Source organism: Chroicocephalus ridibundus, chromosome 11, assembly GCF_963924245.1.
Source record: "Chroicocephalus ridibundus chromosome 11, bChrRid1.1, whole genome shotgun sequence".
NCBI lineage: Eukaryota > Metazoa > Chordata > Aves > Charadriiformes > Laridae > Chroicocephalus > Chroicocephalus ridibundus.
In genome coordinates this window covers 21,246,175-21,267,965 of record NC_086294.1, presented here as the reverse complement: position 1 = coordinate 21,267,965, position 21,791 = coordinate 21,246,175, and the positions used below count along the sequence as shown (strand labels likewise).

Sequence of the window (21,791 nt, the reverse complement as noted above, 5' to 3'; positions counted from 1 at the left end):
AAAGAAAAGAGAGAGGGGGGGAAAAGGGGGGGGGAAACTTGCCTCTCTTGTCACTGGAAAATGACACTTGATGTAGCAGAGCCTGCCGCAGCTCCCGTTCGTCCTATTGTTTCTTAAACTGCCATCTGAGATTTTTTCTTTTTTTTTCTTTTTTTTTTTTTTTTTTTTGTCTGCTGCCATCCGAGGGGTGTCTTCATACAAAAGGGACTTCAAGTACTCCTCCGGCTTGCGAGCGCTGCGACCAGCCCCCAGCACCCCGCCAGCCCCTCCAAGCACCCAAACAAACTGCACACGCAGCAAACAGCAGCGACAAAACCGGGCTCTGATTGCCTCTGGATTTTTTTTTTTAAATGTGCGTGCCTGTGTTTGCTTTCTCTGACTTGCTTTGATTCCAGAGATCAGCTGCAGAGAGAAAGAAAAAAGAGAGAAAGAGAGGAAAAAAAACCCATATATAACAGTCCTCCTGGTGATTTTATCACTTTTTTTTTTTTTTTTTTTTGAGTAAAGAAGGAAGATTTGCGCTGTTGTTTCTGATTCATGTTTGGGATTCAGGAAAGCATCCAGCGGAGTGGGAGCAGCATGAAGGAAGAGCCCCTCGGCGCGGGGATGAACGCGGTGCGGACGTGGATGCAGGGAGCCGGCGTCCTGGACGCCAGCACGGCCGCTCAGAGGTAGGCAGGCTCCGCGCCCGCGCCCCGCTCCGCGCCCCGGGGCGCACACGCCGCCTGCAGCGCTGCTCCCCGCGGGCAGCGCCTTTTCCCCCTGCGCCAACAAAAATGCCGGCTCTGAAGCTCTGCTAACAGCAGTGAGTTTCGCGTAGATGTCGCCAGTTAAATATTTATTCCTCTTGTCCCGTAGAAATGATTTTTTTTTATTAAACAACAATAATAATAATAATCAAGAAAGCGGCGAGTTTCGCTAGGTAGGAATAGGTGGGTTTTAATCTCTCTAGCCCCTTGTGTTCGCGCAGAGGAAGGACTTTTCAAAACTATGTTTGCTGCTGATTTAGTCTTAAGATCTCCAAATGACACTTTCCTCCTCCGATAAGCAGCGAGTTGTGCACGGATGTATCCAAAATATATTTCTCTACCTCGCTTTCTTATCCTTGTCAGGATCAGCAGCCTCCCTTCTTCTCCTCCGATAAGCAGGGGGTTTTGCAAAGCTTTCTCGAGGAGAAATTTAATTCGAAACCCCTCTGTAAAACCACTGCCACTTATCTTAGATTTTTTTTAAAAAAGAAATCCCTTCAAATAGGAGGTGTATTTCGGCGAAGCTGCGCGCAGCCTCGCTTTCTCTCTTACTTCTCCTTCTCCCCATCCTCTTCCCCGCGAAAAAAGAAACCCAAAATAACTGATGCCGGATTCGCAGCCTGAGCCCTGGAGCCGGCATCAGCTAAGAAGTTTAATGTTGACATATCCCGGTGTCTCCCACCTCGCCCCGCACCCCTCCCTTTGGAGCCCTCTAAGGAAGGGAAAGTTTCTGCAGGGACAACCCTGAAATATTTCAAGTTGTCTCCTGGGCTGCCGTCGCGGTGTTTACCCACCACTCCGGCGAGGGGAGGAAAGGCTGGCAGGACTGAAACTGAAAGATAAGGCACATGAGCGCTGGGGTGACAGCTTCCAGCCGAGTTTGAGAAGTGGCAGGACCGATGCCGCTCCGCGGGGCAACGCGCCGGCGGGGCTGAGCGCGGTTTCTCCGCCATGCAGGGCCGGCTGCGAGCGGCCGCGGCCCGCGGGGAGGGTTGGTGGGTGCCGGGGAGGGGGGGTGTCGCTTGGTGCTTCGGTCTCGCCGCAGGGATGGGGTCGGGTCTGTGCGGTGCTCCCGGCTCTGCGGGGTTTCGACGGGGCCGCGCTCGATCACGCCTGGCCCGAAGGGAAGAGCCCCGGGGCGACTCGGGGGATGCGCATCCCCGGGGGAGCCCAGCCGGGTCCCGGCGGGGGAAGACACGGCCCCGGGAGCCGGCTGGGGGGGTTGGGGGGTGGGGGGGGGGAAAGGGCGGCGTGAGGCCGCGTCGTCGGGGCTGCCGCTAACCCGCGTCTTTCTGGTCCCAGCGGAGTGGGTCTGGCCCGGGCTCACTTCGAGAAGCAGCCTCCCTCCAACCTGAGGAAGTCCAACTTTTTCCACTTCGTCCTGGCTCTGTACGACCGGCAGGGGCAGCCCGTGGAGATCGAGCGCACCGCCTTCGTGGGCTTCGTGGAGAAGGAGAAGGTGAGTAGCCCGGCGCCCCGCGGGGACTCGGCCGCTTCTCCCGGGCCCTCCCAGCTCCGCTCCCCCCGGGGCCGCGGCACCGGCTCGTCCCAGGAGCCACCGCCGCCTCCCGGGCGTCTCGCTCTGCCGCGGCCCGGGGGGCAGCCGGGGAGGGGGTCTACCCCTGGTCCCTCGCTGCTCCTGGGGCAGAGGAGGGGGCTGAGAGCTGCCCCGTCCAGCCCTGGGGGCAGCCGGCGTGCGAGTGATGGAGAAACTTCATATGTTTTATTTTCTTTTTTCCTCCGGCCTCCCGTGTCCTCTTGGACTTCAGGAAGCCAACAGCGAAAAGACCAACAACGGGATCCACTACCGCCTGCAGCTGCTCTACAGCAATGGTAAGGGCTGGGAGCCCCCGGTGTCAGCCCCGCCACCCCCCGCCGCCGCCGGTCGCCCTCCCGCCGCCTCCTCGGCTGGAAAGCCCACCAGAGGCCGGGGAGCCGCTGACCCGGTTCCCCTCCGCTCCGCGCATCCCTGCGCTCGGTGCCTGGGCGCAGCCCGGCCGCGGCCAGCGCTGCTGGGAGACGGGTGGCCCCTGCGGGCCCGAGCCCTCGGGCGAGCCCCGGCGCGCTGCCGCCGGCCGGCCCCGCTCCTCACCCCTCTGCCTTGTTTCAGGGATCAGGACGGAGCAGGATTTCTACGTCCGACTCATCGACTCCATGACCAAGCAGGTAAGGGCTGCGGGACGCCCGCGGAGGAGGTGTGGGGGGGTGTGTTTTGGGGGGGGGGGGGGGCGGCAGCCGTCGGGGCGGCCCCCGGGAGCGCGGCGGGGCGGCCCGCGGAGGCGAAACCCGCCCCCGCCGCCACCAAGCGCAGCGGCTCTGCCCCGGCGGCGGGGAAGGGGCTGCCGCCTCCCGGGGCGGGGGAGGGGGGGCACGGCCGCGCTCCCCGCTCCGCACCCGCGCAGCGGCGGGGGCTGCAGGGCCGAACCGCGGGGACCGACCCCGGCGGCGGGGCGGCGCGGAGGGTCCCCGCGGGACCGTGCCCGCCGCTGGGCTTGGGAGCTCCGAAAAATACAGGCGACCCCCCCGCGCCGTCCTAGGGCCGGTTTTGCCGCTTAATTAATAAGAATTAACCTCCGGCCGCCCCCAGCCCACCAAACGCCGCCAGCGCAAGCCGCTGCTCGGGCGCGGGGGCCGCGTTTGTCCGTCCGTTGTTCGCGCTGCCGCCGGGTCCGTGGGTGAACGGAGGAGCGGTCACATCGCGACACGTCTGCGTGTCGCGATAGCCCCCCGAAACGCGGCGCGGGGAGCGGCGAGCTCGGCGTCGGGCTTCGGGGAGGGCTGTAGGGCAGCAGACCTTGCCAGTGGATTAACCCTAATTTTAAGCCTGCTCTTTGGCTTCCAAACAGAGCCAGAACGCGCGTGCCTACCTGTAAAAAATACTTTCCCGTACGAAAACAGTGTTTTTGCAAAGGGACTATCCGAACAAATCGATTCTTTTTTTTAAAAGAAATGCTACTCTAGCTTTTTATTCTGCTCCTGTCAGAATGTTTTTCTCTTACAATACGTTTCTTTTAAATAGTTGCGGTAGCTTTTAAGGCTTTTTATCCTGAAGATTTGTTTTTTCCCTCCTAATCTGTTTTACTTGTTAAAAAAAATTCTTACATTTTATTTAGGAAAAACATTAAGCTTTTTTTTTGCACCGATAGGAAAAGTCAGTCCCTGTATGTTGTCTGTAGGGAAAAAACTCTTGGCTTGTATTTGGGTTTCTTTTCTACAGCAAAACATAAAGCTCTAAGGGCTGAGTTTGTTTTAGAAAACTCTCTTTGATGGTCCCAAAACATCTTTTCCTGCTATTGAAGACTGCCTTTCAACACAAAAAAAAAAAAAAAAAAGGAAAAGTAAAAAAAGTAAAAAGGAACTTGGATGAATTTTACTAGGGAATCCACAATGCATCTGAACTCTGTTAAACTATACACTTCCAAACAGACCCCATTCCCTGTAGGAATTAAGACAGCAGCAACATAGCTTTCTTAACAAATCTTGGAAAGCATTTGCTGTCATTCCTTGTTTTTCAGGGACAAAATGGTTAGTTTGTGTTAAAAGTAACAAAATCTTCCTGATAGGTGAACTCTTTTTAGTCTTTTTGGAGCTTATGTATTTCACCGTAGACCGTATGAGAGAGACTATCAATAAATATTACCTTTAAATAGCTTTCCTCTCATTACGGAAATGCAAAAGCCTCTTGTTCATAATCCTGTTGAAAACAGAGCCCTGAACTCATGTAGAGCAGCGGATTCAAAATAATTTTCTTAACAAAGGCATCTTGCATATGAAGAGTTCATCCTAAGGCACTGTTTGACCTCTTGGTCTCTCATTATTATCAAGTCATCAGAGGGTCTTTGGAGAGAAAGGGGGGAAAAAACCCCCGAGATACAGTTTATTTGTAAAACCTACCGTGTAGCTTTAAAGCACATTCACAATGAAGGAAAAAAAAAACCCCACAGAAGAAATCTGTCTTGATTTCAGGAAGTCTTACAAAAACAAAGTTAGTGCAAATTACAGATTTTGGGGAAAGTGCGATGGAGCTGAGAAGCGAGGATTTAGAACAAAAGCTCTCGGAACTCAGATTAGAAAACAGGGAGCGAAAGGCTGTTTTAGACGCAAACATGTTTGCTTACGTATTAATTTCATGAATGTAATTTCTTTAGGCATGACCATAATCGCTTATGAAAAATAGGGCATTGTCATGTCAAAACTGTGGCATGTGCCGCTCTGAATTTTTTTGGGGACCAGGGGCTAAATTCTCCCTCTTCTTCTTTTTAATTCTTTCTTTTTTTTTTTTTTTTTTTTTTTTTTTTAAAGCGTAATTATTTCAGAGTTGCGATCGCTTCGGTTACTGAATGCTTATTAGGAAGCGAAGTATAACACATGACAGAAGCTCACCCAAATGTTGAATATATCATTTATATTTTACGACAGTGAATTATATAGAAGATTCTCAAGTAACTTTCAAATCATCAAACTGTAATTAAATATTGCAAAGACTGTCTGAAAATTCTTTAATTTTTAATGAAAGTTAAATATATATTGTCAGTCTACTTGAAGGTGTAGTATTTTAATGCATGACGCTCAGAACAAATTGGATAATGAAATGATTACTTTTAAATGAAACTGTTGCAGAAGCGTACATGTTCCTGCTGGCAAGGAGCTCCTCGGTCCTCACACGCGCACATTCACACACTCAATAATTGTGAATTCCCAGGCTGGAATTACGGCTACTCTGAGGTTTCTGGTGGCAAATTAAAAATCCCACAGAAGCAAAGCTTGAATGAGTTAGGTTCCCCAGATCATACGGGGAAGTATCTGTGGCTCTTTCCTTACATTAAGTAATTATTTTTAAAAAAAAATATACGTGCAGATCAGTTTTAAATGTATTCTCTTTGTCTCACAGTTATAAATGGCAAGGTTTTGTACAGCTGCAGACTATTAAGCTAGGTAAGAGAAAATAAAGTCCGTTCTGCAAATCAGACCTAGATTCCTGCGTATAGGATTGCTACTCATAGATTTAACGTAAACGTCCCATCAGCGGCACGCGTTGTATCAGCAGGTAGACAGGCAGGGCTTCGCTGGGCTGGACGCGGTGTGTGTAACAAATAGTAGATATTCCTGCTCCTATGGAGTTCCTGATCTGAATAAGCCGGTGGTTTGTTCGTGGGGCTGTGCCCAGCTAAGAAACTCATGGCAGGGCTCCTGTCACGGGTGGAACAGGGGGATCTCCGTCTCCCGTGCGCGTCTGTACGTCCTGCATCAGCTGTGGTGCACTATGGGAAGCGGGGCTGGAGGGTGGCGTTACCTGGAAGCAACCGCGAATTTTCTTGCAAACTCCCTCCCAGGGCAGCCCTGGGGCGTCGGTGTGAACTGTATGCAGGCGCTGCCCCAAAACGTGGGGCACGCGCGCTCCTTGGTAGTCTGGGCTGTGGGACTTCCGAATGGGAAACCCAGGCAGGATTGGTCTCCAAGGGCATCTTTTTGAGTGATGTTCAGGATAACGTGCTTGGCCTTTGGTGGTGGCCCCGGAGAAGCGTTGGCTAAGGTGGGAATTGCACGTCTTTGAGGGGTCTCACTGTGTTCCCCAAATGTGCCCCTGTCATCTATAAATTGTAAATACTACGCGCAAATCGTTCATGTTGTGGGGAAGTTCTTTTCAGTCAGGGTAGCAACGTTCGGCGTCAATACTGGCTTAATTAAATTTTCTTTTATGTTATCTTGGCACCTCATTTTATGCCGGGATCACATTCCTAATGCGTTCAAAACCCTGTAGGATCCCAAACTTTATAGCTGTTGCTTTCCGTAAAGCAGCAGCTCCTCCCGCAGTAGGTCTGGCTCTAACAATGATGCATTTTGAGATTGCCTGCAAAACGTGAAAGATGCCTGCTCTAATGAAACCGGAGTTTTTAGGCAAGTCTAAGGATTTTAATATATTTACGGAGAAGAGATGCCTTCTATTTCTTCAGCGGTATTTTCATAAAGTTGAGATATTTCATTATTAGGAAAGATGGAGGAAATAAATCTGAAATACTTGTTCCCCACCCATTTCTCCTTCAGCCGTTCTCATCCATAAGACATAACCGATGCTAATATGGCTCAGGCATCTTCAAAATCATAAGTTTAGCACGATAGCTATTGTCTGTTGCTGAGAGTCCTCATGAGTCAAAAATCCTTCCTTCAGACTTAGACTGTTTATGTTTTGCGCCCCCCCAGTCCCTTAACTCGGATGCAAATGGTTTTTCTGTTGACTTCTCTATCATCCTCTGATGTCTGCAGATATTTGATCAGCCCTCTATTCTGTGCGCAGCGCGGCCCTTCTCTGGCAGCTCCGCGCATGGGGAAAAAAAAAAATAATGTTATCAATAAGTTCAGAGGAGCCTCAGCAGACTTGGAGAAATTTCACACAAACATAAAACAAAACCTAACCCCTGTGACGGGGAAAGTTTACATTGCGCCAGATTTTAGCAGCTTTCTTGTGCCTTTGGTGAGATGTCAGAAGCGCAGGTGATTTTAATTTTCTTGTACAGAGAGGAATGGAGAAGTTTGGAATTTGCATGCATGATCAGGACCTGTGTTTGGGAAAATGTAAACTCATCACAGTGGAAAATGTGTTGTTTGGAGTCTGAGGGTGAAAACAAAGCTGAGGATTTTGGAGAGACTGCCTGAGCCAGATGGCCTGGTGCATTCCCAGTCTGGCAGCCCAACTGCTCCCTCCTGTATAATATACAGCCATTTGTTCTGGGATATTTACGCTAGAGCTGTTTCCATGTGAATGTTTGAAAACCATTAAAAATGAACATATTAGGAGAGATAAATTTATTTAATTTGTGCGAATACGTCGATACGCAGGCTGTGTATCAAAGGCAGAGGGGAGGCCGGATAAAATAATTAGATGCTGCTGAATTGTGCACAGAGAGGGACAGCAAGAACTACCCGTCCTCGCCCCGGGACCCGGCGCTGCGCTACTTGTCCGGGATAAACCTCGCTGGGATGAGTCGAAATTTTGCCTGGGGAAGGGGTAAAAACTCGGGTAATGAAGGGTTAAGGATCTGCAGCCAAATAAATGTAATTCACAGTATTTTCTGCGTGGCTATATAGCGGATACAAGCCTAATCCTCCCTGGGTGAAATTCTGGCCCATCTGAAGTCAATTGCAAAGCTCCTATTGAATTCGGTGGGGCCAGGGTTTTATTTTCTCTCTGTGTGTATGGCTGTATACGTCATTACAAATCATTTTAGTTCTGTTTTTGAAAAGACCCTCGTTTTAATGAGGTTTTTCTTTCTCCTTTATTTCACTAGAGGAGATAGATAGTTTGTTTTGTGAAACAGATGAGGAGTCTGAAAGGGAGTGGATTTAGATGCGTGTTGGTGATTTCTCTCCTTCTCTTGCTCTTTTAAAATCAAGGCCATGACACAACCGAATAATATAATGACCGTGATCTCATTCCTTCAAGGTTGTTTTTCGTCCAGTTCAGGATTGCTTGACTGGCAAACTGACACCATGGGACGGTTCTGCCCTGGGTTGTACCAGCACAAATCTGGATTTATTCAGGAATAGCTAAGGACAAAATCTGGCTCTATGTTTTTTCCAACTTACTCGTCAACTATTTTACTGCTTCATCCTGCCGTCTTTACCGGGGAAAAAGTGGATTAAATGGGAACTAACTGTGGTCTTGACTTTTATATTACCCCCCCTCCCTTTTATTTTATTTTATTTTATTTTATTTTATTTTATTATTTTTTTTTTTTAATGAACTCCGTCACTGAAAAGTTTAGGCGAATTGCTGGACGCACTTGTCCTCTAGAAATGACTGCGATGTGCTCAATTTAGTAATTTTTTATTTGCTGGCAAGCAGTGAATTGCATTTAATTTAACTTTTTATGCGGCTTTATTTAATTGCAAGCGAGGAAGTCTTATATTTTGACACTAATTTTTCGGGGCCTGATTTTGAAATCCGTTTGTGCATGAGTGATCGTTACTCACTGGGACTTCTCGTAGAAAGGTTACTTGGGTGAGTAATGGCTTACAAAATGGAAGATGAATTTTGTGGGGAAATATTGAAGTTGTTCAGGAGGGGAAAAAAAAAAAAAAGACTATTTTGAAATGCTCATGAAATGCACCGAGTTAAAACGACACGAAGTAAACAAAAAGAAAAAAAACCCCAAAGTCTATAATTTTGCATTTCCTTTGCTGGTGTTTTGTTGTGCAACCCTGGTGTGTATTTGCAGGCTTATTTTTAGCTCTGCTGTGGTCTAAGTTTATGCGCTGTAACTTTCACTTTATCTCTCATTAATGTGATCCCTATTTGACAAAATCACGACGACGTTAGTGCGATGAGGAATCCTGCCGCAAACACCCTGTTTTAAAGCCCGAACTTTAAAAAACAATAACGAAAACAGAAAAATTAAGATAGACTTGTTAAAGGAGTAGCTTTTTCAAATCTTACAGTTAAAAATTTTCACAGCAGTAACGTTGCGGACCCTTCCTGTGAAAATACTTCTGGCAGCTATAACGATCTGAAACTTTAGCAGTTCCTGTTTCCTTTTTGAAACTAATTGTAGAATTAATGCTGTAGGGCAGCGCCGCTCGCAAGAGGGGAGAGAGTATCTGCAGCGCTCTCGGGCAGCCCGTCATGGAAGTTCGCGGCGGGCGCTTCGCACGCCCGTTGGCACAAGCAAACGGGGACACGGGGATGGGCGTCGGGCACGAGGTGCTCGGAAACGAACTCGGCAATTCCTCCCGCTGCCTGGAGCTTCCTAGAAATTCCTGCAGGAGCAGGGCATTGCGGGAGCATCGGCGCTTAACGGGGAGAAAACAAAACGTACATGGGTACAACGCCGGTGATTAAATGCAAATAAAGTGAGAAGCAAATCCTTAGCGTAGAGGAAGGCAGAAGAATGTCATGCAGGCAAAGAAGGGATCACTGATGCTAAACACAACAGACAAGGTGATTATGTACCACAGTGTTGACTCTGCCCGTTCATTATTGCTATTTAGCTGAGTTATTTAAGCGGGTACCTGGAGGTTAAGTAAGCATAGCAGCGGGAGGAGAAGGGGAAGAGAGAGCGGAGGGGGGAAAAAAAAGAAAGTAAATGTTGTGTTCTGGTTTGTCACCTCTAGCGCTTCCTTGGCTTCGCAGGCAACAAGGTAACCCATACCGGGTACATTTATTTTAAGATTTGAAAGTTTAAGAAGAATGAGCCAAGTCCCGCAGTCCCCCCTCAGGCACGATTCGTCCCGTGTCGTGCTGCGATGGGTGGACTCGATGGGGTCTGGAGGTGTTTGTCTCCACCAGAGGCCTCGGGAGCAGACCTGCTCTTTACCCCTCATGCTTTGTGGTTTCAGGGGCAGATTATTTTTTAATTATTGATTAAGTTCAAAAAGTGCCGTGAGCTTCCCCCTTGCCTGGCCTGTCCCGCTGCCAGGTGGAACCCGATTTGGGGTTTCTGGAGTGCTTGCAATGTCCCCGCTGACCGACCCCATCAGTTGTCAGCCGGTTACTTTGATGCCCTGGTTTTGGCTGGAAGAAGCTTCTCCCCATCTTCCCCTTCAATGCCTGGAAATGAGGATCTTCTCAATTTGTCCCATTTCGTGACGTAACACGCAAATGACCGTACTGCCATCATCCAAGGCCTCTTGCAAACCACCTGTAGCTCTCTTGGGCACCGATGTGCAAGTGCCTCGAGGGGTGGGCCAGCAGCTGAGCAGGGACCTGGGGTCCCAGCTGGGGTCGGGGGGGTTTGCTGGTGTCTGTGCTGCCTGGACTTTGTGTGTGTCCTGTCCTGCATGTGACCACTTTCTTGTCCCCTTTGTAAAAGCGCTGGGCTCACAGGTTTTGTGCCTGGCTGGTGGGAACGAGGGGGCAGGAACCAGGCGAAGCTCTGTACCCGTTAGTAGCAATGAGACCATCGGCCTCTGCTTCATCTTATCAGCAAAGAAACACCCTGCGCTGGCTGTCAGGTTTTAGAGGAACGCACATAGCAAAACCCGCGTGAAAAAATTAAAAGTAGCAAAGATAACACAGCCCCGTTCCTGATACTATTTATGGAATCATTAAATAATTTTATAATGCATGATATTGCGTATTACTATTAAAATGGCGTTAAAAATCAGCTCAGGCTTCTTCATATTTGTGCGTCCTGAGATCCGTGCCCCCTTTGCAGGTACAACGCCTCTTACCCTTGGTGGGTTTTATTTGTAAGGGCTGGGAAAGCAGTTCACGTGATCTTACTTCATCATCTATCAAGATAACTTATTTTTTCTCAGAGTTTTCCGCACTTCCTCTTCAAAGTGGTCTCATTCCATAAAATGTATATCATCCACATAGTGTAGTATTATCTTTTATTTTCAATATCTATTTTATCGTTAGCTTTAGGGATACCCATATCAGATGTCATTTTGTGTGTGGAGTTTGTTCCCCAATTTCTTCTCTTTAAGTCTGTATCTAGTGGCAGAGATTGTAGGTTGGTTGGTTGGACTCGATGATCTCAAAGGTCATTTCCAACCATGAAGATTCTGTGATTCTATGATTTTAGAGGCTGAGAAGGTCACACTACAGGTCAAGGGTAGAGCTGATGCTCAGAAGCAGGAGTGGTCATCTCGCCAAGGCTGGGGCTCTGACCATTCATCCCAGCTCCCCAAAACACGTAGGAACCTCCGTGCTATCGCAAGATGCTGTTGCAAAGGCAACTTCACTTTGGTTTTGCTGCTGGGGGGCTGGTGCCCGGGACCGGGGCTGGTTTGAAAACACGACTCTGTGCTGATGGGATGGAAACCCTGCGAGCACTAACCTAGTTTGTGTGTAACACCGATCCCTCGCCGCCGGTTCTGCTGGTGGGAGGATCGCAAACGTAGACTCTTCTTGAAATGCGAATACACCGTCTTTCCACGGTTCTAACTTAAAGGATTCTTCCCGTGCTATCTCAGAGTCAAATTTCTCAAGCTGGTTGAGCCTCTGTTTGTTTTGGTATCCTCTGCTCCGGTAGGGCCTGCCTCTCGCTTATTTATATCCCCGTAACTCCAGAGTTGCTCTCCGGAAAGCGGCGGATCACGAGGTTCAAGGGGAGAATCAGGCCCAGGCGCTTTCTCAGGAGCTACCAGGAAAACGCCTGGGCTGCGCAGCTTTTGTAATTAAAAATACATGAGCTCCCTCTTTTCTGTCTTATTTTTTTAATGAATAGAACCCAAAGTATGCCAAGCCTTGCTGGTCCCCCCCCCCCTTTTTTTTTTTCTTATAATGCTATTAGGTTATATTTTATTCTGAATTGAAAAGAAAATTGTGGTTGTCTTGACTACTAAAAAAACCCCATCCTACACACCGCTTGAGAGATGTGCAGCGGAGAGGAGGGAATTTAGCTGTACTCGGCTCGTGTTGTTTTCCAGCTGCAGGTCTTGGAGCAGGTTCGGTGGGGACGTGGGCTCTTTAGCCTGAGACTCGGCAATTCCGGCTGCGCCTTCAGTTACAGCGACGCGTTTTTATCCTCTCCAAACTCCACTCGATGCACAGCTAAAAATGTGTTTTGTTTCTAGGCGATAGTATACGAAGGCCAAGACAAGAACCCAGAAATGTGCCGAGTTCTGCTCACGCATGAAATAATGTGCAGGTAAGAAATACCCCGCTTCCAGTTAATTAGTGACGAGAAGATGAACGTGTCTCTCAAAATCTAGGTTGAACCTGCAGCTATTTTCGGACTTAAATTTATCTTTCTTGCATTAAACAATCCCAAAATAACACAGTTTGGTGTGTGTAATTAGCAGCAAGGTCTCAGTCGTCACACTGGCTTTCAATTATTTATAAAGAGTTATTCTGAACAGAACGCAACTGGTTTTCATTTAGACACCGTAGCCCACAAAAGGTCTCCTCACCAAAATTAACAGTCAATTATAGGCTGCTAGCCATAAACGTCTCTGTCCCCAATTCCCAACAAAAACTCCTCAGTAAGATGACAAAATAGTAATTTTGGGGCTTTTTTTTTTTTTTTTCCTGGATGTGCACAAAGACTTGAAGTCAGGAGGCCTTTTTAGTCCCAGTTGCAAGGTCCCTGCTTGGCCGGAGCGGAGCAGGTGATGCACATCAGCGCACAATATGTCGTCTTGTTCATTTTCTTTAAACTTCCCCGTGCGGATTTGGCCCTGCCCTGCGCTGAACATTGCCTGCCTGGGGTCGGACACTTAAATTTGGGACAGTCAAATATCTTCTTTCCTTGAACGGGCAGCTGCTTCCTTCTTTCTTCTGGCTGATCGAAACAGGGGAAGGCTCTTCTGCTGCCGTTGTACCGCGGAGGGGGCAGCAGCTTCCCACAGACCCCTCCGACACCTAGGGGAGCTTGACCTTGCAGCCTCATTAAAGTTAGTGGGTGTTTTTTGCATGTCTGAAAAAAATCATTTGTTACATGTTATTCGATGGCAGAAAATAATTCCCTAGTGGAAGACGAGGCGTTCTTGCATAAGCTCATTGTTACAATCAGTTGTTTTAAGACTGTAAAAATGCCATTGCATGCGTTGTAACTTTTACAAAACACATTTACTAAAAAGGAGTAACTTGAGGGTAAAAACGCGTACCCACTTCTAAGGGAATAAACTTGGATGAGGGTTTCCTGGTGGGGGAGAGTCTTAGACAACATATTCAGATGGAAACTTCTCTGTTCGTTGATTTTTTTCTTTTTTTTTTTTTTTTTTGTCTTCATTCTTGGCGATCTGCGTGTTTTGTCCTCCATGGCAGCTCCTCCCTGATAAAACCCTGCTGGAGGGCAGCGCCCTGCCATGCCGGCAGAGAAGGAGCCGCTCTCCTGGCTCCCGTGCAGCCCACCCAAAAATTCTTCCTTGCGGGATCTGGGGGATTTTAGTTTTCATGTTGTATTTTTCTAGACTGCTCCCTTCGGTAGGTTTGGCTTCTTCCAGGGAACCAAAGACAACCCATCACAGCCCTGGAAGGATCAGAGCAGGCGGGTGGCTCCGAGAGGTGCCGTTGGGAACCGCAGCATCGCTGGGTTGGGGATTCCCGGCCACTTCTCCCTTTCCAAATGGAAACCCAGTTGCGCTGACAACTCGTAATTGCCCTAAAATTCATTGGCCCAATTAGCACCACTTTCACGCTAGATACCTAGCTAGGAACAATTCGTGGAAATATTAAAGGAGGCCCCTGACCTGATAAGGCTGAAGTGCGTGCTTTGCTTTTCTCCTGTGACAGACCAGTAAAACACTGGGACTGTTCACGTGAGGAAACTTAAGCACGTGCTCAAGTGCCTGCAGCGCCAGGCTCCGAATCTGCCCTCAGACCTGGGTGATGTGTCCTCCTGATGCCTAAACGGCGAGGTTTTGAGGTGGGAATGACATCTGCCCGCCGCTCACCGAGCCATCGGCACAAGAGGGAGAATCCCCTACTTCCGTGCATGAATTTTCTGACAAATACTTTAGAAACATAAAGAGTAAGAAGTAAATTAAAACTTTATATAGAGGACTGAGTTTTAACCAGAAGACCAAGTACCTGCATTAAAGATTTACGGCCCTTCCATATACTTTGACTGAGACAAAATTATTTCCGTTTGGGGAAGGTGGAAAGATGTGCAGTCTTTCCCTTTATGAAAGCACTTTACACTTTCTTTGTTCTTAAAATTCACCGGATTGGGAGCTTCATTCTTCTCCTTCCATTTGTTTACTGCTAGTCTTTGCTTTGTGTTTCATAACCGTGAGGTGGAGGGGCAGCAACAAAAAATATTAGTCTGACCATAGTAGGCAAATATTGTGTGCCTGATGGGGTGGGGGAGACGTATTCAAATTTCTTACAGCTCATATTAGATATTACCCGTTTCCTTTTCTGCCTATACATGTGTAAGAGGGTGCTGTTTGTTTACCAGGCCGCTTGACCCTATTGCACAAATCTGTCATCTATTGTGCCGCTAACACTCTTTTAAATTGCAAATCTGATGCTCTTTAGGGGTCTGGGGGGGGCGGGGGGGAATCTCTCTCCACACCATTCTGCTTCTCTTGATTTCTTGCCTGTTGTAAGTGGAAGTTGGGATGTGCTGAATTTGCACCAGGGGTGCAAATGCAGCCTCAATTATAAGCATAAAATTAGAGTCTGTTCCCCATTAATCAGCCCAGCTAATTGCTATGCACTACCATTAGCCATATGGTGTGAAAGACAGCTTGCTCTCCCTAAGATGAAATTTCTTCATTTCAGACATGAAATAGTGAGGGCTCTGTATTTTAAAATAGCTTGTTTTAGATATTTAATTTCTAAACAACTTTCAGCAGTGCTTTCTATCAAGGCTAACTGCACAATAAAACTTTGCATTTATGTGACAAAGCTGGATATTTATAGTACACTACAACTATGGCACGGATAAGACAAAGAATTCAAATGTATAGGAGAGTCCTGGTGGCGGTAGGGAAGTGGGGCTGAGGTTTGCTTCAGGTGGCTGTTTATTTCAAAGGATTTCATTGTGTTTTGTCAAACATAAAAAATCTACACTGTTGGCGAAAATGTTAATAGCTGGGGAGAATTCACAGCCTCAGTGGAATTTATTAGTATTGTAGGCAGCATGGGGAGGGACATCTATAGTTAATATTGCCTCAACAATTTCCATTATGAAACCTTCAGTGGCTTACAGCTTTGCCAAACTTAAACTGTTCTGGCTGAAATGTCCTTTGCAGGGTGTCAGCCTCAGGCTGACTTTCTTTGGAAAGTTTCAGCTAAAATGGTTCAGTGATTTCTGAGAATGAGGTTGGAGTAAAATATGGGGGTTTTTGTCTGGGTAAAATAAAATCTTACAGCTGTTTTGGCAAGAAGCTCCCGTACCTCCGCGCTTCGGGGCGAGGAGCCTGTTTGGGGCAGGGGTTGTCCCGACGGCATCGTCTGCGGGATGAAACCCACCTCGCTGGGAGCTCCTGCGAAACCTCCCACACGGACTCGCTAACGACTTGTTAGAGCCTGGCAGCTAAATGATCGGAAAGTCGCATTTGCGCTGGCCACGTGCCATCGCCCCGTAATTTCTCATTGTTCATTGTCCCCGCAGAAAGCCCGAGCGCGCAGATACACAAAGCAGGGCTCCGAGCGCGAGCGATGCTCCCGGCCGCCGCGCCGGGCTGGGGACCGGGGGATTTGGGGGTGCCAGACGTCGGGGTGAGGTGCCCGGGCAGCGCGGGGTAGAGATGCTCCAGCGCAGGGAAGAGGAGGAGGAAGATACGGAGCAAGATGGCAGGAGGGCAGCAGGTCCCCAGAGGGCTGGGGCGAGGACAAAGGCAGCAACAAAAGCTGGGAGTGGTGGTGGCCAGGGGACGGGGAGGCCTGCGAAGGGGCGGGATGGGGATGGTGTGTGGGGCTTGGGCACGAGCCCTGGGGATGGCGAGGATGGCAGCAGCAGTGGGGGAAGCCTGGGGCAGGCAGAGATGGGGTGCGGGAGCTGGAGGGGGTTGTGACGGCAAGAGACTTCATTGAACTTCATTGCTATCAAGGACTACTTGTTTTAAAAACAAACGAGTCCCCAGACGAAGCAATTTTTGCAGGCTTTTGCTGCGGGCCAGCACGATGTTGTGCCTGAGCTGTGGCTCCCTGCCCCGCTTGGGAACGGGCATCATGGAAGGACGGTGAGGACAAGTCCTTGTCCTCCTGGCTGCAAGGAGCCGGCACTCAGCGCCTCTCCCTGCGCTTTCACAGAGCCTGGCTGGGAGCTGGAGGGTTTCTGGGTGACTTGGAGAAGCTCCTAGGAATTTTTTTAGAATTCCTTCAGGGAAAGGAGAAAGGGCGCTGAATATTTAGGAACTTTTTTCCAAGTGTTAAGTAGGCACTAAAAGCCAAAGCTTTCGAGGCAAGTTGAGTTAAAAGCACTTCTCCTGCCACGCAACCTCGTCTCAAACTCAGAGGTGGTGTTTTAATTCTCTGCGTAGAAAAACTAGGGTAGACGAAGCCTTGGATTCTGCTGTTGAGGGAAAAAATGCAAAAAGCAAGCTAAGGTTGGGAAACATAATTATCTAGAACATGAAAGAACATTTGGGGCTTCCTTTCATGCCTCAGAGCCTCCAGACGGCGGGATGTGCCGGCTGTGCACCTCTTCCACGTCACCCCCAAACCGCGGTGGAAGGAGTGAGGTCTCCTACTGTTACTTGGGATTGCTGGGGTGCGCTCCTGGGGAAGCCCTACCCAAACGAGGGGGCCACCCGATGAGCGACGTGGTGTTTCCCGGTCTCTGGAAGCCGGCTTGTCCCCGTCGGCCAGGGCCTGTCTCCATCCCGCTCGCGGCGGGAGGCGAGACCGAGGCGTCCCCAACTCCGGGCCCCCGCGGCCACCTCTCCCACTGGGCTAGCGCCCCGGGAAGGTGGCAACCACCGAGCCTGGTGGTGCGTGGATGGTGGCATCTGCCCGTCTCGGGCTGGGAGCCTGGGAACCTTTGCTCGCCTGAGTAAGTGTGGCAATTTCTGTCCCTCCAGTCTGCTGTGAGAATGTCAGGACTAGCCCTGATTTGCTTCAGTCACAAGAACTGCATTGTCTTAACTTGTGCCAACTCTGTTTCTAATTACATTTTAATCATTTAAAAATGATTAGCAGTTTTTATTGCCTTGTTTGTGGGTAAATTTTCTCACCCCACACATTCTAGCTGCGCTCCAATGGCAAGTCCTTTTATAGGCAAAAAAGCCCCCCGAACGTCCACATGACTATTTACCTACAGCATATTTTATTCCTTCCTAAATTTTAATACTTTCTGGGTGCCAAGGCTCTTGCATTTTCTGGTGGATCAATTGTGGTATTGTGCTGTAAAATTAAGCAGTTTTTTTTGGCAATCCCAAACAATGTAACTTCCACCGAAATGAAGATACCGCACATGTGTTAACTGTGAAAAGTTTCAGCCCTGAATAGTTGCCTTGAAGCTTTTTGCGGTGAAAAGAATTATGTATTTTCCCCTCTTTGAAAAAAAAATTATTATTATTTTTTTTTTAAACCATGTTTAAACAGGCTGTTTTTGTAAGAGGCCCCCTTTTTTTTGTTATCTTTAGTGTGGTTAGTTGCTTTATTGCTAATCTTGGAGGGTAACTGTATATTATTCGCTCTATTGTTCGGCAACACAAGAGAACCTTTGTCACACTCCCAACAGGGCTATTTATATAGCGTGGCACTTCTGAGGGCTTCTTCCTGCCCTGATGTTCTTCCACCTTCTGGGGAAAAGAAAATAGTTCGTCTGAGCGGGAGTGCGAGCAGCGCTCGTTCCTGCCGAGCCGCCCAAAGCCGGCTGCTGAAATAAGGGCAATGCGCAGGTCCCCCCGATGCCATTTGGAACAAGCTTGGTGGCTTCCAAACACTGTGGTTGAGGTTTATCCGAAAGTTTATTGAAGGCAGAGACGCGCTCAGGTCTGGCCAGGGAGAGCGAACGAGGTCCTCGCTTGGTGCCACCAGAGGATGGGGTCCCCGCTCCCCGTCCCCACGCTCCCTGCATCCCTCACCCCGCAGGAGCTGCCCAGGCGTCATCCAGCCGGTCCCTGGGGACCCAGGAGGGCTTGGGGAGACCGGGAGCTTCTTGACATTTTTTATTTTTGTTGCTTGGAGCCTTGACCTCAGTGGGGGATTTTCTGTTAAGGGATGTCACCAAACAGGAGCTCTCCTTGCTCCATGGGTGTTTCCTCCCCCAGGGTGCGTGAAAGCCTTTGCTCACCTGCATAGCCGTGACTCGGTCTTGTGGGCTTAGAGGGGCCGTGGGGCAGAGCAGGGCTCCTGGGGGCAGCCCCCCCGTCGCTCAGTGCAGCTCTACGGGCACCAGGAGGGGTTCCCACCCGGAGCGGAGACCTGTGTGTAGCCTGCGAGCTCACCTGCAATATATTTATGGCTCCTAATGGACAACAACCCCTGACAAGGAATCATCACAAACAACAATTTAACTTCTCTTAGGAAACAATGAGCCACCTTAGTTCAAAAGAATCCCAGCCCCGGAGGTCAGCGATGGAGCAGTGCTTTGGGAGACGGAGCTTATGTTTCACCCGCCTGCTTTGTATCTGACCTGACGCAGGGCACCAGCCGCCGGGGCTCCGCTCTCCGTGGGGCTCTGCTCTCCGTGGCATTAGCAATCATTAACGTGCTCAGAAAACTTGGGGGCGAGAGGCAAGCTCCGGCATTAGGAGCCACAGCTGATGGTGCTTGCCTTTGGGCTCCCCCCGTTAACAACGTTATTCTTAGAGGGAGAATAATCGTGCTTTCAGGTGTCGGAGGGAGGCTTCCCGGTAGCTGAGAATCCGGCTCTGCGTAGAAGCTGGAATAGCGTGTGGAGGTGTAACATAAGCGTTGAGCAAATCCAAAAAGTGCTCAGTGGAGGAAAAGCTGCCTTATTTTGTGTGGGCATATTCGGGACAACTGTTAAAGCCTATGGAAAAGGCAGGTCTCCCTGTTTCGGGTGATCCTTGAATTATTATTTGTGAAAGGGGCAAACCCCCTCTCTTTTTATATTTTCCGTTGCTAACCAGCTGTGCAAAAAGTTAAACACAGTAATTAACCCATATGTGACCCACTACATTTGACTGATTTCCAGGCAGGGACCGAGCGGTAACTCTAGCCGGCAATTTGAACCTACCGTGTTCGTAATGATGATTTTACAGTGTAATGGTCGCACTAAATCCTTTCACTTTTGCTCTGTAGCCGCTGTTGTGACAAGAAAAGCTGTGGCAACAGAAATGAGACTCCATCAGATCCAGTGATAATTGACAGGTAAGGACTGCTATTGTTTCCTTCCATTTTTTTTTTCCCCTCTTCTCCTCATTATAATGAAACACCTGCCCTGTGTTGCTAATGGGGAAGAATTAGGAGTATATACGGATGAAATTTTGTTTTTGATACCGAATTAGTTGTGCTTTGCAATCGCGATTGCCGTGGAAGGGCCATATGGAGGATAACGGAGCGACCTGCTCTTCGGAGGGCTCCGCTTCGTGTAACTGATTCATGTGCAGAAAGAGGAGATTTTTCTTTCTGACTTTCTGTGGCTCAATTCACACGCTGTGCCAGGGAAGCTTCAGGAATAAAATAATAATAGTTTGTGATTTATGAAATGTGGTTGGGCGCTTATAAATATTTAACTTTTATTTGAAAAATGCTTGAATCATTATCACTTTTAGCTACAGTAGTTCTGTTGGATGCAATCCATCTACATTTTAAGGTTTTTATTTATGCATAAAACCAGTTTAAAAACATAGATCTGCAAAGTAAGGGCTTTTTCCCTCCTCTTATTTTCTTTGGTTGGAATACTATTTTGACTGTATTGTCAGTTGATTAATTCATTTTTGCCTGTCTTAATTATTGTGTTTTTAAACAGATCCATATTGCTAATCTGACGTCCCTGGGTAAATCACTGTAGCATAATACATCTATTTCAGTTGTTCCGTGCCACGTGTAGTTTCTGTGCTTGCAAATTATGCAAAATAGTAGCCTAATAGTAATTTTTACATTTTAATTGTCCAAACTCGCGGTGCAAAGCCATGTGTGATGACCAGGTTATTACGCAGCGTTGCTCTGGGAGAGTTCAATGGCCGTCAGGTACTGAAGGTGTCTGTCATCAGCTGGGGAAATCAATGCCCCTCCACTCACCTGGGAACGGAGGGTCTCCAAAGGGAAACTACCTGTACGCAGAGGGGGGAGGGCATTGAGCGGTGCTTCTCCTCGCGTCATTCTCTGGGTTAGTGTTTGCTATATTAAGTTGAAAGTGCCTCCCGTGCCAGCGCGCCCGTTTTTATGAAAGAAGGTGAAGATGTGTTGGGTACCTCACGCAGAGGGTGGTCCAGGGATACGGCAGAGCCCTGCCGGGCACTGTGCTCATCCCGACCCTCCGATTTACAGTCCTTGTTTCGTTTTGGTAAGAAAGTGCGTATATTGGCAGCGTACAGCAGATGTTTTGATTAGCTATCGTGAGTAGTCCTGAGAAGGTTCAAGTCTCAGAAGATATCTCCATCTATTTTAACTAGGCATATTTTCATCTTCTTGTGAGCGTGAGGTAGTACCAGGGAAAGTGGAGGGCGGGGGGGAGAAACACCCCACAGTGAAATCTGTGCCGGGATGTGTTTTATAAGCATGCTGCAGAGTTGAACACTATAAACATGGTGTCAGAGTGGCATTTTGAGCGACATGAAAGCTACAAAATTCACATGAATTTTTCATTGTACTGGAAAGTGAGATGTTAAGAAGCTAATGGCAGGTTTACGGAAATATTTTGTTTAACTATCTAGTATGCAAAACTGCTAGTTGCGAATAATTTTAAATTATGAAAGCCAGAGAAGCTGTCTGTTACATGCATCCTGCAAAATGAGGAAAACAGTTACGTGAAAAAAAAACAACTGAGATTTAGCTTCCTAGCAGTGATCAGTTTATCAGTGTTTACCTAAATTGATGCAAAAAGGTACAGTTCTGAAGATTATTTTTTAAAATGCAAGCAAACCATAATTTAAAGATGGTAATACGAACGCTACCTCACCACCTGCGCTGAATCACGTTTGGCTTGTGAATGGGTTAAGCTTTTAAGTTCTTCACTTGGTTTTAAATTGTGACTTTGATACAGGAGGTTGATATGACTGTGGTTTGAATAACATTTGATTTTGACCTGTTCCTGTGGGTTGCAATGGTATAAGAAATTTGACTCAGCAGTACTGTAATTAGCCCTCCCCGTGTTTTTGAAACAGGATTGTGTTACCTGGATTGCATTAGTGTGGCTTCTATTGTTGCCGCTTCGCATCTGTCCCAGTAGGGTACTTAAAACCTTTTCTTGGCCGGGGCTAGTTCAAACAATTTAGGCCAAATAAGTACGTGCTTTATACAGTTAGTGGCTTTAGTGATGTTTCTTGTGACATTTATCCTATTCATTTTTTTTTCCCCCTTTTGGTTTGGAAAGGATGAAGTGATCTATATGGAGCCTTTTTCTACCTTAGAACGAGTCCTTTAAAATTGTTCTAACGCTAAAATGCCTGCACAAGCCAGAACATGTGTTTAGTTGTACTCCATTGTCACTTCTCCATGCACACAATTTTTAACTATTATGTCAATTGATACGCAAAACCATATTTAGCTATTTTCATTTGCATGTGAGCTCA

General features: G+C 48.0%; 1 protein-coding gene across 14 annotated transcripts in view; it reads left to right on the top strand.

Moving 5' to 3' along the window:
* The window catches only part of EBF1 (EBF transcription factor 1), a 287,079-nt gene that overhangs the window by 4,041 nt on the left and 261,247 nt on the right, over nucleotides 1-21,791 (top strand). For 6 of the 14 annotated variants that reach the window (XM_063349003.1, XM_063349002.1, XM_063349008.1 and 3 more), the window contains exons 1-6: nucleotides 18-671; nucleotides 2,052-2,208; nucleotides 2,519-2,582; nucleotides 2,860-2,915; nucleotides 12,267-12,340; nucleotides 19,357-19,425. In XM_063349003.1, the coding sequence (XP_063205073.1) occupies nucleotides 538-671; nucleotides 2,052-2,208; nucleotides 2,519-2,582; nucleotides 2,860-2,915; nucleotides 12,267-12,340; nucleotides 19,357-19,425 (554 nt within the window). In that variant the 5' untranslated portion in view covers nucleotides 18-537. Of the gene's footprint in view, nucleotides 1-15; nucleotides 672-1,585; nucleotides 1,745-2,051; nucleotides 2,209-2,518; nucleotides 2,583-2,859; nucleotides 2,916-12,266; nucleotides 12,341-19,356; nucleotides 19,426-21,791 lie in introns of those variants that run through there. The other 8 variants (XM_063349004.1, XM_063349009.1, XM_063348997.1 and 5 more) reach the window with 4 other exon arrangements.